General features: G+C 45.3%; 1 protein-coding gene across 4 annotated transcripts in view; it reads left to right on the top strand.

Moving 5' to 3' along the window:
• The window catches only part of COL26A1 (collagen type XXVI alpha 1 chain), a 168,089-nt gene that overhangs the window by 28,698 nt on the left and 122,311 nt on the right, over positions 1–17,080 (top strand). For 3 of the 4 annotated variants that reach the window (XM_040082621.2, XM_040082620.2, XM_040082618.2), the window contains exon 3: positions 6,554–6,657. In XM_040082621.2, coding sequence (XP_039938555.1) covers positions 6,554–6,657 — 104 coding nt within the window. The remainder of the gene's footprint in view (positions 1–6,553; positions 6,658–17,080) is intronic. The other variant, XM_040082619.2, reaches the window with a different exon arrangement.

The raw sequence follows: 17,080 nt of genomic DNA, 5'->3' as shown, positions 1-17,080 counted from the left end.
GAGAGGGGTGGTCTTGAAGGCCAGGCAAGGATTTGAGACCTACATTCAGTTGCTGGAGCTTTTGTGACTTCCAGTGCCTTCAGACCAACAGTGCTACCTCACCTGTAAGATGAGAACAGCACTGCTTTTGTCTTACTGCGGTTTATGACACAGTAGGGCACCTTCTTCCTATACTCTCATTGGCCAAAATCAACCTGGTTTTGATTAGAATATTTGAGTATGATTGTTGTGGTCAGTAAAGTAGTGTCATGGATGGAATGAATGGCCTGGGCAGATCAGGTGCTGTTACAGCTTTCAGAAAACAAACACTTTCTGCTTCAAACAGTTGTTGCTGTGAAAATCCCCATCTCATCTCTGAAAAATCCCCATCTCATCACTGGAAAATCCCCATCTCATCTCTGGAGATGTTCTTCATTTGTGGTGGGATGTTCTAGCTCCTCTCCTACTTGTCCCATCCTTGAAAATGCACGTTCCCAGCAAGACTGTGTGAGGTTTTTATTCTGCTATGCTTTGCTGTACTCCGTAGTCACAGAGCTGTCTCACTTTGGCTTTTGAGTCTCCTGTCTCTGCAGCATTTTCCGCCTTCAGATTTTTCAGGGAAACCCATGGCTGGCTTGTACAGGGATGGGTTTACCTGGTCTCATACTTTGATAAGAGTCATTGAAACTCCAAACATGTAGTTATTCATGTATTGGCTTTAAACTTTACTCAGAGGTGGGAGAGATGGAAGAAAGAGTGTTCTTGCAACATAGCAAATCTGGGCTGTGCTGCCCTTTCCAGCTGCCTGTCACTGCCTGTTTTTTTTTTTTTATTTTAGTATTGTAGCTGGTTTGGCTTATCACAAATGCTCTGTGCATTTAATGTAAGCAGGCTACACATCTTGCATGGATCATTCTTGTTTGGTGTTTTTGAATGCTGGGTTTTCTTTTTTTTTTTTTGTTCTTTTCATTTAAATTGAACGCATTACTGCTCCCGGAGGGATTTTACAAGCTAGTTTGTAGAATAACAAAGAAGGAATTCTGCAGGCTCATCCAATTTGGTCTTCTGTGCTTTTGAAAACTCTGTTGCTACAGGGTCAGTAGGAGAAGTTGGGGATCTGTCACCCAGGAGATTGGCCTGTAGATGATGTTTCCCCTCAGTTTCAGAACTAGTAATACCACAGGGAAATCCTTCTCTCTTTCTTGCTTTCCAGTCAATTGAATAATAAATCCCAGAGCTTATTCCAGTGCATTAGGATTGCTATTTGAAGTCCTGTTACACATAAACTCTTTTATGTGTTTAATTCCCTTACAACTCCACATCTTGGAGAGAAATGTGCTTGGAAAAAGGCATCTGCTCTCCGAAGCACACATGGGATATAAATGCAGGATGAACAGTCTCCTACAAACAGGACAGACAAAGGCTCTGGGTGTGTAGGATTAGGGCTGCAGCACAAAGGGGCATTCTCAGCTTTGAACAATGGCTGTGTGGTGCTGGCTGGGCACAGGTGGAGGGTCACCTGTTTCAGGGGTTGTGCTCAGGCTGCTGATTGAGGCCTTTTGATCTTGCCCAGACATTCTCTGAGCACTCCTCCTCCCTACTGCAGTGCTGCTCTGTAGTAGCACTGACATCTGATTGTTAATAAAGACAGGAGCTGATGATTACTCTGTGGTGGCATAGAAACATCTGTCTCTGTGTCCTTGGCCTTTTTTCTTGGGACAGAGAGACTGTCAAGTATTGCTATGGACAGCAGGGCATGGCAGGTAGAGAACTTTGTTTCCTGGGTTTAGTCTTTTGCTGAGTTGTTTGAACCAGACATGTTCAGAGCTAAAGAGTCTTCTTCTTCCTCCACATTTGCAAAGGCAGAAGACACAATGAGCTCCAACACTCCTGCAGCCGCAGGTTGGTTGGGTTTTTGTTTTTAATCTGGTGTCTGCAGGAGCCCATTTGAAACTCCTCTGGTCATGTTGTTCCCTGGGGAGCTACTGTGTTTGAGGAAGGGAAGCTGGAAGAGCTGCAGGAAACAAGAGCACAGGTCTGATTCACAGTGATGGTTTCTGGCATGCCTGTGAGTGCAAATGTGATGGCAAAGGTGCTTCTTGTCCCTTCATCAGCTGTGGCATTGGGTTGAGGTGAGGTTGTCTTGTGTGTGTCACACAGAGGAGCTGCCTGGTGTAATTAGTGTCTGGCAGGCTTTGAGAGGATGGTTATGATGGTCTGTGTGGGTGTGGTGCTGTTGGGAACCAAATATATATTTGATAATTTCTCTGAGCTCTTATACTCCCTTCTTTCCAAGTGCTCTGAGATGTGGTTACTTAACCTGATGGATTTGAAATCTGGTATCAGAACACTGATTTTTTGTGGGCAGTTGCAGGGTTCTGATGTGTCTGTAAATCAGGGCATTGGTACCAAGAGTTAGAACTACCACAGGCTTTGTTTGGAATGCCTTTTGATGCACTTGTAATGAAGATGAAGGTCCCTGGAAGACAATGTGGCCGTTCTGTGTATGGGGTTGGACCCACTGGGTTGGGACCTGACTTCAGTGCCAGGAGAGAAGTAGGCAAAACACAGCTTGGATCCCTTGGGTTCCCGGTTATTTGCCAGTCAAAAAGGCAAGTTCATTCATCTTGTGATCCTGGAGCCCATCAGTAAGTGATGGTGAAACTTTTAACCTGGGGCTTGAATAAAAATGAATAGAAGCCTCTGAGGGTCAGTGAGGTCTCCGTGGGCACAAACTGCAATGGCTGAGTGAATCAGAGTAGCAAAACCTTCTCTTGTGATGTGGAAGCGAGTTTCACGCCTTCCCTCTCATGTGGTCTTTGTGCACAAACAGCTTTGTTTGTGAGTGTCAAAGGGCAGGAGAAATCCAGAAAGGGTGAAGGTATTTCCTGTGTGTGACAGGCTGTCCTGCTTGGGTCATGGCAGAGATCACGCCTGTCTCTTTTGACCTGATTTTTGAGGCTTTGATCCAGGAATGTGACACTTCCCCTTTCTTGTGTCATGTCTGCCTGTTGTGCTCAGTGGCACTTCCTCGAAAGCAGGGGGGACACGTCCTTGTGTGCTGAGGAGTGAGACTTGTTGGCTGCCATCCCTTGGTGTGTCCTGACCTCTCTGGTACTTTTAACTTTGTACCCCTGATGCCTTGGGGAGGCTGGCCTGAAACAGAGACTGGACAGAGCTGGAGAATAAAGTAGATATTTATTGAAAGGTCTTTAAGGATTCACCTTGGGCAGGACAAGGGCCTGGCCAGGGCTGCACCCAAGGTGGACCCAAAATGGGCACAAAATGTCTGACCAATCACAAGGTCTCACACTTTCATAAGTTTTGGTCAATTTGCATATTGGGGTTTAATTGTCCAATTACAGCTCCAGGTTGTGAGGTCCCATCCTTCTTGTTCCTCCCTTCAGCCACGATTGTTTGTGCTTTTGGGCCTGAAAGTAGTCCTTGGTCTTCAGCAGGAAAAGGATTTGTTTTGTCTCCCTGCTGTGTGCAGAGAGCTGAGTGACACTGAATGTGAGCTCAGAACTGCACCCCCGGGCAGCACAGAGTCTGAAATACATGGAAGCTAAATAAGTTCATCAGTCAGCTCATGCTCCTTCCCCAAATTACCACTTCCTTGGCAGTCACTTAGAGCCACAAGCAAGAGATGCTATTTCTCAAATGATAATTGTATGTGGACAAGCTCATGTAGCTCATCCTACAGGGATCAGGCAGCTCCAAGGACAGCCATGTGTTGGCTCTGATCTAGGAACAGCAGTGGCTGCTGGTTCAGCTTTCTGGGCTCTTCCCTGGGGGTTGCCCACTCCCTGGGATATTGTTGTGAAGCCTCAGCAAAAGCCCTGGAAATGACTCCTGACTCTTGCAGTGGAGTGGCAGATCCTGGTAGCTGTGTGTGCTGAGCATATCCTTTGGCTCCCTGAGGAGCAGAGCAGTGCAAGGTTGTGGCTCCTCCAAACCTCTTCCTCTCTGCTTTGGCAGATTTCTGTGCCAGTGTTTGTGGCTTGAGTGGCATCCAAGGGAAAAGCTTCCTTATTTTGCTACCAATCTTTTTTTTTTCTCCTCTTGTGTTTTCCACACATTTTCATTCAGGGGCTTCTGATCTTTAACAGGTATCTTCTTTCCTTCTCTTTTTTCATATTTTTTTAATCTTCTTGAGCTGCAACACTACAAGTGTCAGATGGTGGTGATGCTTTGCTAAAGGTGCTTTCTTTGCTCCCCTCCTGCAATAGCAGTCAGAAATCTGCATGATGTGATGCCATAGGTGACAACAGACCTTGGTGCCATGTCTCAAAATTGAGGAAAAATGATGCTATGAAGAATGGAGCAACTTCAGAACAAACTGGACTTGCAAGCTGGGCCCAATTCAGATGCCTGAGTGCACGATGCTGAACAGAGCTCTTCCAGCACATCAGGACTCTTCCAGGGAATTCAGGGTGGGTGGTAGACTGTGACAGCTGAGCTCCATGCTTGTCATGCCCTGAGAAGTCCTCCCTCATTTGAGGATTAAACTAGAGCTACTTCCCCGACACAGAACTGCTGCCAAGATTCCAGTCTGGCTGAAGCCACTCTCCACACTTCATAATGAAGTTTGAAAGAGTTTTAACATCTTGGTGTTGGCAGAAACATGGTTTTAAAATCACGGTGTGGTTGGAGACATGCTGGCTCTGGACACTGGTAACAAGGCTGGAGACTTTCATCTGAAGGTCAAATCCTGCTGTGGTGTTAGTGACAAAGTCATGAACTTCTGACTGATGGTTTGGGGCTTACGTGTGGAAATGTGTCCGGAGTCCAACACCAGGACTGGGACTTGAGAGACCTGGGTTCAATTCCTGGGCTTTGCCAGAGCTATTCTGAGAGACCCTCAGCAAGACACTTAAAGTCTTTGTGCCTTAGGTCTCTTTGTGAAAAAGCACTGGAGGTCTGCCTACATCGGCGTGCTTCAAGTCCTCAAACTCACATAAGACTGTGGACTCCTGAACACCATTGGATGCAGAAGAGCAAAGAAACAGGTGGGATGAGCTGGCTCTGTCTAGCCCATACCAGACAAGAGCCTGGAGCACAGCTGTGGGCATTAGCAGTGACTGGTGTGCTTTTTGGCAGCTCCAAAGGTGAGGACATCATGTTCTCAGGAGTCACTGCTGCTCTCCTGTCTCTGGGTGAGGCTATTTCCAGAGCAGACAGCCCCACGCTCAGGAGGAAGCTTCTGCAGCCCCCTCTCTCCAGTGGCTATAGCAGAACTTAGTTCCTGTGTTTGGCAGATGGCACAAATCATCAGCAAACAGCTTCCTGAGAAATGAGCTTCCCAAAGACTTTGCTAACCAGGACTGAGCTGCTCCCTGCCTTCCAAGACACACCTGGGCAGCCTCTCCTGGCAAGCCTTTGTTACTGCTCTTTGGGGTAGCTACCAGGCTGTGCTGTCCTGGGTGTGCACCTGCCTCCCCTTGGAGCAGTTTTGGATGAGATTCATGCAACCTCCAGCTCCATTTTCCCCTGAGGCCAGCTGAGCCCGGGGCAGTGCTCTGTCTCCTGCTGGCTCTCACCAGGAGGAGCCTCTTCCCCAGGGGCAGGGTGCTCAGGGCTTGTGTCTGCCTGGCTTGGAGAGACGAGCATAAACTGCAGCCTGCAACACTGTAATCCCAAAGCTTCAGACTCTCCCTGTGTGTGCCAAATTCTTTTGGCTGTTAAATAAGGGTAGGAATTTCGAGGGGAGCTTGTGGAGTACAACTTCTGTGTTTGCTTTTAGCTTCATGAATAGCAGCAGTGACTTGTTTGGCTGTATACTGGGAAAACTCTGAGTTGTCAGCTTTGACAAGCTGCTGTTTTAAAGGAAACATTGTCCCTTATGCAACTGTTTGTTTTGTGTTGACTTGAGAGTCACTGGTGCCTTTCACAGCCCTGCTGTGTCTGCAGGTCACCCTGCAGTTCCCAGAGGGGCACAGCAACGCTCGTGCTGTTATCGGGACTCCGGGGATGTTGTGCTGCTCACAGAGCTCACAAACCTGTCCTACAGAACCTTGGCTGTAGTCCAGAAGAGTGTGACCTTCTTTCAGATGAGGGGAAAACTGAGGCACAGGTCAGATAGCTGGGAAAAAGGCTCCATGAAGGTCACCAATGTAGTTGTCTTCTTGTTGATGCGTTGGTACATCCCAGGTCTGAGTGGTGGGGAAAGGGAAGGTACCTGGGAGATGGGAAACTGTTACTGCTGATGAGGAAAGGCTATTGCCAGCCCCTGTTCAATGTCACAGAAATCCACATGAAGGGAGAGTGTGGGAAACAATCTCTGCTACTTGCAGGACTTTGTAGGGGTGAGATCTCCACAAAGCTGCTGGTGGTACCTGCGGGAGGAAAGGTGTGGGGAATAACCAGTAGAGCATGAGGGCTTAAGGAGGAAAAGAAAAACTGTTGAACCACACCCATGCTCATCCTTGCTGATATTTTGTGTGACTCCTTTTTCTGTAGCTGGGGTTGGCTGGCTGCTCTGGGATATATCCAGGTGGGAAGATGGACTATGGATTAGTAGCAACACCGTCCTCGAGTCGGTCACTGCACTCTGCTGACTCCTTGTTTGTGTTAGTTACAGGACTCTCATCAGGCCCACGTACAAAATGTCCTACAGAACTGTGACCACGCTGGAGTGGAGGTGCTGTCCTGGCTTCACGGGGAGCAACTGTGAGGAGGGTGAGTTCTCCAGCAATGCCTCTGTCCTTATGGAGCAGCAAGGATGGACTGGCTGCCTTGAGCTGGGGTTTGTTCCTTAACGTGCCCTACATCTGTTAAACACAACAACAAATCACCTGTTCCCTTCACTCCCCATTGTTATCTGAATGTGACACGAGCTCTGAAAGGTGGTCTTGGAAAACAGATCATTCTGAATGCCTACCAACAGGCCTGAAGAGGAAGAGGGAAAGAAATAAAGAAAAGGGGATCAGGGATGACCTGTTTAAAGATGTGCTGATGCTTGGCATCCCTGTTGTATTCAGAAAACGTGCTTTCTCCTTTTTTGTGTGTTATCTTCTCCCTGCCCTCCTACCACCATCAGTTGCTGTGTCCAATAAAAGCTGGTGCCTGGATGGCTGCTTCTAAAGGTTTTATGCCTGGAAGGTCTGGACATAAATAATGTGTGCTCCCAGAGAGCTTGGAATCAATACCTCTGGTTCCCCTTTCTACCTGCTCCTTGACTTATTGGTGCAACATTCATATTACACAGTGCATGTGAAAACAGTTCTCTCCACACAGAGGAAAACACAGGGCTCTTTCCAGAGCAGGAGGAAAAAGTATGTTCTTTTTTTTTGTTTGTTTCATCACAATAGGGCATGTTTTACATTTTCCTTCCTAACTTTTTCTACTTTAACTGTCATTTCTGGGGGTTTGAAACAAGTTCTGCTTCTCCACCAAGTTTCAGGTTTAGGCGGTGAGGCATCTGCTGAACCTGACTTGAGAGTTCACAGCTTGTGAATGGGACAGACTAAGCCTGGAATTTTCTGTTCATTTGCATCAGGTCAACACAGCCTGTCTCTGGCTGTTGAAGGGTCATTAGGGGTGTCCAGCATCTCTGAGTCTGCTGTTTGTACTCGTTTTCTTTGCACTGTGATATCTTAATACCAATCACACAATTCAGGCATATCTCTGCCTAGGAAGTTGTCTCGTTACAGTCCCAAAGAGTGATGGCTGCAGACAGCAGCTGGCTCCAGGCTGCTGAGCAGACAACAGCTTCCCAGAAGCTCCAGAAAAGTCTTACAAAGTGGCAAAGCTACCCAAAGTTGCAGTATGCAGGAGAGAGCTTTACATTTTATCCTAATGCTAGAACAGAGAGAAGCTGCTGCGTGCAGCTTGAGTTTTCACCTGTCCCTGCAAGAAAAGAGGGAGCTGAGGATGGTGGCAGAGCTGCCACCTCCAGGGGAGCTGAGGATGGTGGCAGAGCTGCCACCTCCAGGGGAGCTGAGGATGGTGGCAGAGCTGTCACCCCTAGGGAAGCTGAGGATGGTGGCAGAGCTGCCACCTCCAGGGAAGCTGAGGATGGTGGCAGAGCTGTCACCTCCAGGGGAGCTGAGGATGGTGGCAGAGCTGTCACCTCCAGAGGAGCTGAGGATGGTGGCAGAGCTGTCACCTCCAGAGGAGCTGAGGATGGTGGCAGAGCTGCCACTTCCCCTGGAGCTGAGGATGGTGGCAGAGCTGCCACCTCCAGGGGAGCTGAGGATGGTGGCAGAGCTGCCACCTCCAGGGGAGCTGAGGATGGTGGCAGAGCTGTCACCTCCAGGGGAGCTGAGGATGGTGGCAGAGCTGCCACCTCCAGGGGAGCTGAGGATGGTGGCAGAGCTGTCACCTCCAGAGGAGCTGAGGATGGTGGCAGAGCTGCCACCTCCAGGGGAGCTGAGGATGGTGGCAGAGCTGCCACCTCCAGGGGAGCTGAGGATGTGGCTGGTGACCTGAGGAGCCCCTGTGTGCAGCCTGTTCGTGCCTGCAGCTTTGGACAGGTGTGAGTTATTGCAGCTTAGTGGTGCTGCCAGTGCAAAGGAGAGATTCCAGCTCCCTCCCACAGTGCCAGACCTGTCTCAGCAGAGTTCAGGGGAAATAAAAAGCCAACATGAGCTTGTGTGAGGAAGCCGACAGCGATCTCGCAGGAGCAGGTCTGTGGAACGAGGTGACAATTTTATACAGTTACTTTTCAAGGTGGAACTGTTCTTTTGGGCTTGGATATGGTCTGTGGAGAGTGAGAAGAAAGCCAGTAGTAAGCCCTTACTTTCATGTGTGAGATTCTTTTTACCTTTTTTTTTTTTTTCATTCCTCAAAACATCTGGTGCTACTGACAGTCCCATATCCTTGAATGAAAGAGGAGAACAAAAAAGGACCCCTTTCTAGTGCAGCAGGGCTTTGCCACTTAGATTTTAGTGTAAATACTGGTGCTAGCAGTCTGCATGGCCCTTCAAGCTGTCAATTTTAAAATGGAAATATTTACTTACTCCTTATGTTAATTCTTAACGTTAGTGTCACTTGGAAATGAAGGTAAAAAAGGCTAAAAAGAGGCTGTTTTAGGGTTTTTGGCAACCCAATATAAGGCCTTTTGTACCCTTTCCTTTCTGTTCTCTCCCCTACTGCAAGTCTGATTCCTTTGAGAGGGTGGGATGCTTATCTGTGTGAGTTCTTCCTGGAAACAGCAGACAAAAGGAAACAGAAAACTAAACTGAAGCAAAACAAAAACAGTGCAGGGACGGAGCCACAGTGAATTAGCAGGGCAGAACCTCACAATGCTTTCATCTTTCTTTGGTGATTAGATTTCTCCTCAATATTTCATTTCACTTGTATGTGCAGCTGGTGCTTTAGAAGTTGATGTGAGGTAGGCACGACTGGAGGCAGCCTGGACCTGCACTATTTTTAACTTGCTTTCTTGCTGTGTTGCAAATCCTCCCGTTCTCTGACAGCCACTGCTGCCAAAGGAATGGCAGCTGCAGTGGCTCTGAGCTTCCACTGCAACATCTCCTGCTTCCAGAGGCTGGAGGGAAACACTTCCTTTCCCAGTGGGGCTTGGAACAGTTGGTTGTGTTTCTCTCAGAGGGATGGATTGATTAAGCACACAGAAGAGTTCTGGGAGTTGTGTGTGCCTGGGCATGGCTGATGGTGGTCTTTGCATCCTGATGATAGAACTCTGTCTGTGAGATCTATTGATTCCTTCTTTAACCCCCAGGGAGCAAAGTTAATATTTGCTCCTTTTTGGTGCTGTTCTGGAACAGTGTCTTTGGGGGAACCACTGTAGCATGTCTGGAGGATAGATTATTTTTAGTAGCTGTCTTTATATCAAGCCTTCCTTGCCCTATTAAAATTTATTTCTTTTAGCATTTTATGACAGAAGACAGGACAGGGAGAGGGTGAACCAAAGACGTCAAAGAATTTGAAGCCATTCAGAGGCTGCAGCTATTTCTGATGTCATAACTTGCTGTGATCTCCCAAATGGCAGATCAGCTTTCCTTTTGCAAAAGCAGCAGTTCAGTGTGGGTGTCCAGCCCCAAAGTATGACAGACTCCTGATGAGGCTGGCTTGCTGTAACACACCTTCAGACAGAAATCTCCCCTCTGCTAGAGCAGGCTGTTAAATGCAATTCAGTCACTGCAGTGTCTCCATCCTCAGCTGATAAGTTTAGCTTGAGACAATAACCACTTAATTTTACCAGCTGACAGGCACCTACAATACCCCTGAAAGCTGCACCTTTTTAGATTTAAATTATCCTGGGAATCCAACTCCTGCATTGAAGCTGATAAAGAGCAGCATTGTCTGGAGGAAGCCCAGCTCTAGAGGTGGATGGAGATTTTGCTCTCAGTGAGCCATTAATTTACTGAGGTAAATTAGCCTGTTTCCTTTTTCAAGCTGACACTGCCTGGGGCTTTCTCCCTTTCCTTTCCTTGCTTTCCACTCAGTCCAAGGTATGCCAGTATTTGAAAGTTCTCCAGTTCCTTTACTGGTTTTGTAGAACTGTGACCTGCTCATTGAGTTGATAGTCAAAAATCACCAGTTGTACCAGGCCTTCCCAAAGGGTTTCTCACAACTTCTTTGGATGGAGAAAAAGACTTGATGCAAACAAGTCTGGTGAATATAACTGTCACTAGATACTAACTTTTATTTTCAAGTTTCAGGGGTTTTTTGTTATGTTTAAAGTGGAGCCCAAGCCTAGGACAGGAAATGAATGCACTGAGCCACCCAGTCTGCTGAGTGCTGATATAAAGAACATATGGATGAGGGCAGTGCAGGGGTGAAGTGGTTTAGCCGTTGCAATCATGCATCAAGCTGATTGATTTGAATCCAGGATGATGCTGACATTTCAACTCAGCCTTTTTTTTTTTTCCTGTGTGGCTGAAAGTTCAAAGGCAAGTACAACCTCTTGGGAGAGGAAAAGTGTCCCCAGCAAGTTCAGGGGCTCAGCACCGCCCTGGAGCTCTCCAGCCAGGCGAGGTCTTATTTTACTTTACAAATATAGCATAGCTTTTTTCCTTGTTTGTTTGTACTGCTAGAGTTTGGGACAGTAGCCAGTATCCTATTTACCCCCGAAGCAGATTGATGGTGGACAGCTTAGCTGTTTGGGCAAGAAACAGCTCCTAGAGTAACTTCAGCACCTCTGAAGTGATGCTGTTTTGATGCCGAGCTTACTTTCTTTCTTTTTTTTTTTTTTCTTTTTCTTTCTTAAGAATGTAAGTAAGATAGGAAATTTGAGCAGCCTTGTTCAAGTAATGGCTTCATTGGAGAACTTCCTTTTTTTTTTTTTTTTTTTTTTTAATATCTCCTCCTCCTCATTTCAGTTCTTGGAATATTATGAATATTACTTCTAATAAGTATTGTTTGTGTCTTTCTTGTCATCCTGATATTTTTCAAACCTCTTTAGGCTCCCATGTGTTTGAGGTTTTCAAAGCAGCATAAGAAAATGAGGACTTTCCTCGTGGTATGATAGAGTGCAAAAAACCCTTTTCATTTTTATTGCTGGTTTACGAAATTCCTTGGTCCCAGGAGGAGAGATGCAGAACAACACTGCCTGGAAAATCTTAAATGAGCAAATGCAATTACGAGACAAAACTTGATGAGACTGTGAGAAAGGACATCAAAATGAGACCTGAAGGTTTGAAAGCCCAATTGAAGTGCTCTGAAGGGAAGAGAAATCAAAGTGGTGTTAATGAGACCTCACTTCTCCAAGCCTTGCCCTTCTTCCCCATGAGCCATTAAAACACACAGCTGTCCATGATGTGAAGATGCAACACAGGGAATATGAAGTAACATTTCCTACAGTATCACAGCAGTTCTCTCCAGGAGCTGAGCTTGTGTGTTCTCCTTTTCTCACGTCCCTCAGTCCCTTCCTCAGCAGAGCTTTTTGTTGCCGCTGAGCTTTTTCATCTTCACTTAGAAACTGAGAAAGTGCAACAGAAAACAGTGGGAGTCAGAGCCATTGCAGTGCCCATTCCTGCTGAATCCTGGTTCAGTGATGTTTGCTCACTGCAGCTGAGTCCAACTCCTGTCATAAAACAAAAGCTTCCATGTGAACAGGGAAATTCTCCCCAGGGTGTTTTTTTCAGTGCCCTCTGACTGCCTGGGCAGTTCTGTGCTGCAAACATGGCAGACTGAGGTTCCTTCCCTTCAAGTTTGGTTCTAACAGGGATGTAGTTCTCTACTAGAGACTGGTTCTGTAATTCCATTAGGGAAACCTGACTTAACTCCCATGTGGGACTTTTGAAACCAAGTGCAACATTTGATTCCACACAACAATTTTTTTTCTGAAAATATCTTCTCATGCCAGAGTTTGTTAGATACAGTAAGTGAATTGTGTGAATACATGTTATAGACTATTAAGTGCAATGTGAATTTACTAATAGTTTCCCAGTTAGTAAGTAGGCAGTAGAATGGGATAGCTATCTCTGTAAACCTGTCTTCAAAAATATTTTACGAAAAAACGTCAGAAAACATGTGAATAATCACCTGTGATGGAATTGCTGATAGGTGGAAGTGGCTTCCTGAGTACTGATGTTTGTGATGTAGGTCACAGGTGCTGGACAGTACCTAGCCCAGTATTTTCTTCCATAGCATACACCTCCTGCTGCTCCAGTGTTCCCGCTCATGCTTCTGGTGGCCTCTTGAATATAAGATCCACCAGAAGTTGCCCAAAGCACCCTACAATGTGTCACCCACTTGCTGTGTGCTCCCATCACCGTGCTGACCACTCAGCAACCTCTGGCTTCAGGCATAATGTGTGTCACCCCGGATCAAATTGGTCAAACTTTCTGAGGAGTTCCTGGAGCGTGTGGTCACTGTTGGAAGTATCCACAGCCTGCTGAGAGCACTTTCTGGCATCAGCACTCTGTGACTACTTGAATAATTTCTAAATGTTCATCTTTCTTTTCAATGCATAGTAAAAAAAAAAAAGAACAAAAAGAGAGAGAGAGAGAAGAAATCCCTGTTAGATTTCCAAATATTTTGACACTACATTCCAGCATCTGAGTAGTTTCATTTTTTTGGACATTTCTAATCTGAACAGGGAGAATTTTATTGAGCACCTAATGTCAAAATATCTGAAGTGCTAAATGTGTGCAGATGTTATCTTAACATAAGTGGGAAAGCTGTATTCTGCACCACCGCACTGTCCCAAACTTTTTAGCTCCCATCAAATTACTGCGGTATGTAGAGAATCTTTTGTATTTTCATAAGCTGTTGGTTTTCTCAAACACATGGGATGCTTTTCTGCTGTGTATAGGTTCATTCACAAGTGAAGGACCCACCTGTTTATAGTGAAGGGCTTTCCTAAGAATTTGCTTTATTTCTAATAGGGCTAAGCATAATCTTCCCTTGGGTAGGGCTGGACAGGGCTTGGAGCAACCTGGGCTGGTGGAGGGTGTCCCTGCCCAGGGCAGAGGTGGAATGAGATGAACTTTAAGGTCCCTTCCTACCCAAACATTCTGGGCTTGTTTTTGACTTGTAAAAGCTCAGAGACGTTTCTAGTTGCTGATTAGTTAGATACTGAAAGTTTTGCACCCAAGGGAGCTACTGAATTACTTTAAAATAGAACTTAGGAGGTGTGGGCTCTGAAGAGCGCATCCAACCTCTTGACATTTTCTTTCATAGTCCTTACTGCTCCTTCAATCCTGAGCTTTTAACATGCTATTTTCTCATGTAGCTCTTCCTCCAGAGCTCCTGTTTTCCTCTAAATGATCACTTGTATCCCATTCATCCTCACAATGATGAAATTTTATTTGCTTGAGGCTGTTAGAAGGGGGTTGGTTTTTTTTCCCCTATGTGAGTCTCGCACTGTTGGAGCTCTGGGAGTTGCTGACAGTGTAGTGTCCTCTGGAAAAAGGGACATGTGACATGTTATGCTGTGAATCCTGCAAATGTAGTTAGTACCAAAGTCAGGAAAAATATTCTCCCAAAAAACTCCACCCTCTCTTTTCCACAGACATTTTCTTGGAGGTGGTGGGGAAAGGGTGGAGCTGTGTTTATACCAGAAGTTAGTACTTTTTGGAGTACACTCCTATTAGCATAGGAAAGAGCTAAATGAGAGGAATAGTTTCTAATAATAGTTTCTAATAATATTTTTTTCTAAATATTCCTAAAAATAGTTTCTAATAATAATTTCACTGATCAGTTTGATGCATTTCAAGTGAATTACAGATAATAATGGAAGAATTAAACCCACCTGCTGATGCTGTTTCCAAGTTTCCTTGCTGCTGCACTGACTGGATTTTTTTAAATCAGAAATAGGAAAAGTGGCTTAGGCATTTGATATGAAATGCCCACAGTTGGAAGGAGTGGCAATAAGGAGTCTCTTTCTTTCACTCACTTTGCAAGGCTATTACCCACTTAACCAGCTGGTTTGTGTTTAATTTTTGAGCACTTACGAAATTACAGCTCCCTCCTCATTGCTTTTCAAGGGCTGAGTTGTGAAATGTGTGGATTTAATGTTGCTGTCAAACAGTGCTGAATGGGATGGTTCCTTGAGGAAGAACTTACTGAATTTCTTTCAGGAGAATACTTGAATGGCCTGACTTGCCAAGTGCCATTTCTTTTTAGTGCAGTAATTTATTTACTTGTAGTTATCTTTGATATCTGACTCCAGAAGCAGTGGAGACTTGTGCAGATGTGAATGTTGGTGAGGATAAGAGAAAGATGAGGGACAAAATTCCAGGTTTTCAGGACTTTCACGCCTTGGTGTGTCTCTGTGTTCAGAATCCTGCTGCCATCTCTGATTTCTCAAATAGTGGGGCAGGAACGAGAACATTCTTTACACCACCCAAGTTCTAAGAGACCTGTGCAGAACTGATCTGATAATGAGTTGTCGCTTTGTGCGAGTGATAGAGAAATATCTTGTACTCCTGACATTTAAAGACATGAGAATACAGGAAGGTCCTGAAGATGGGAGACTCCATCACCAGCTTTCCTTTGGGAGCAGATGGACAGGCCAAGGTACTCTTGCAAAGGGTTTTTTAATAAGTTTAAGCTAAGCTGTTGACAGTGCAAGTTTTTTGGATGTGTGAGTGGCAAGATGTGTCTGAAGGGTTTGAGACAAAGGGGAGAGGCGGAAGAAGGCCACAGAGTACATGGGGTGGTGCAGTTGGTAGCAAGCTGAACTGGAGCCAAGATTTGGGGGTAAAGCAGATGGACACTTTCCTATTTATACTTAGGGACTCTTGCCTTTTCCCCCTTTTTTTTTTACATAGGTTTTTCTTTAAACAAGTTCATGTGATTGGCACAGTAACACTTGTGTTCTCTGTGGTAACTAATTCCAGTTATGGGCTGCTCAAAGACATCAGCACAAGGAGGGTTTATGCAAGGGCAGGTTGTGAGCAGGGTAAGCCTCATCCACACAAGGTTACTTCAGGAAGGAGAGATTTACTAGGTACCTAAATCCCCATTGCAACTACCCTGGGATGCTTTGCCATGTGGAAATGGGATTGCAAGGAATTGGGATCCAGGTAGAATTAGGATTGCAAGCCCAGGAGTAGGAACAAACGTGGATTTTCCAGAGAAGTTTGAGTTTGGTTTTGTAAACTTCAAGGTGAAAACACGAGGTAAGCATTGAATTCCCATGTTGCTGAATCCTAGACTTTATTCTTATACCATTCCTTGTTATTAAATAGGGAACCAAAAGTGTTCCTCCAAATAATAATTTCTGGTGGAGTTTAATTTCAATTCAACATGAAGTGCTAGGCAAAGGCATGTTCCATGTGTTTCAATGTTGTCTTCTCTATGTGAGCCTGAAGGATAGAGGCAGCAGAGTCAGTACAGCTCCATTTGGGAAGCTACAGAAATGTGCAACTGCAAAATGCACAGTTCACTCAAAAGAAACTCAGGGCCGTCGTTAGTGAGGGTTCAGACTGTGCCTGTTTGGGCACAGGCAGCAAATGGAGTCATACCCAGGACTGTACTCAGCCCAGCATGGCTTGTTATTCCATTTCCAAGTTAGTGTAAGGAATGGAGAGCCCTCCCTAATGGGATCTGTGTGTGTTAGAGGCTGAGCAGTACTGGGAATATGTGGTAGACTAGGATTAAAATGCTGTTAAATCTTGATTGAATTGTAGATTTGGGCAAGAATCCATGAAGTGAGATTCTATTAAGGACAGCCACAGAGGCAGGAATAATTAAATGCACAGATTTGAATAAGAGATTCTGAAGGTGGTGGGATCCCAGGGGTGGGAAGGGAGTTTGTGGAAGATGTCAGAATGAAGTCTCGCTCTAAAGTCAGGAGAAGAAATGCCATGTTGGAGTTTGATGCTACAGATACTCTGACTAGGTGTAATATTTACTACTAAATAATCCATGGCACTGCCTGATACACAACAAGCAAAACTTTCAAGGACTGTGGTACCTGCATGTGTGTGTTGGTGCTTCTCAGAAAGGTCAAGTTTCAGCATTTGTTGGAACTTCAAACTTTTAACTGCTAAACTCATCTGCAAGCCAGTCCTAATTGTGCTGTGCATCTGAGCCCCAGGACCTTAAATACTGTAAAGGGATGTGTTGCATCTGTGAAGGAAAGTGTTTGGCTCAAAAAGGAATGTGCCTTTCGTGGTATATGGTGTGTGAATATGCTGTACAGTTAAATAATTAGACAGCTTAACTTTGGAGGAGTCAGTAGGTGTGTGTTATACACAGCTGAAAATAGCATCAGCACAACCAAGCTGTTCTAAACATACCATGAGTGGTGGTCATTTAGGCTAACTCATGTCTTTCAGAGGGTGGATGAGAAGTGAGTGTAGACTCATTCTAATGATGACATGCACGTGATTACAGAAAGTCTAGGAACTGATTAAATGTTTCCTACGAGTGTAGCACTGCAAGATACCCTGATTGCCACTGCAGTGTCACGAAAGTCTTGTTGGATGGTTCTTTAGCAACTTTACCATTCCTAAGAAAATGAAGGCAGGGAAAAACTTACTGGAGAAATGAGCTTTGCTTTTATGTGCCATCAGATTTTGAACAACATTTAATAAAAGTCTTCATCAAAATGTGTAAGCAAGTGAAACATCACCATTTAACCAAGTTGTACTAGGTCCCTCAACCACCAAAGCAAGAAAGACACTGAGGAATGGCTCTGTAAAAATCCCCTATCATGAAGTTCATTAAGGACTGATAAACTTTA

The sequence above is a fragment of the Hirundo rustica genome, chromosome 19 (assembly GCF_015227805.2).
Source record: "Hirundo rustica isolate bHirRus1 chromosome 19, bHirRus1.pri.v3, whole genome shotgun sequence".
In the NCBI taxonomy this organism is placed as follows: domain Eukaryota; kingdom Metazoa; phylum Chordata; class Aves; order Passeriformes; family Hirundinidae; genus Hirundo; species Hirundo rustica.
This window is presented reverse-complemented; position numbering and strand designations above follow the sequence as displayed.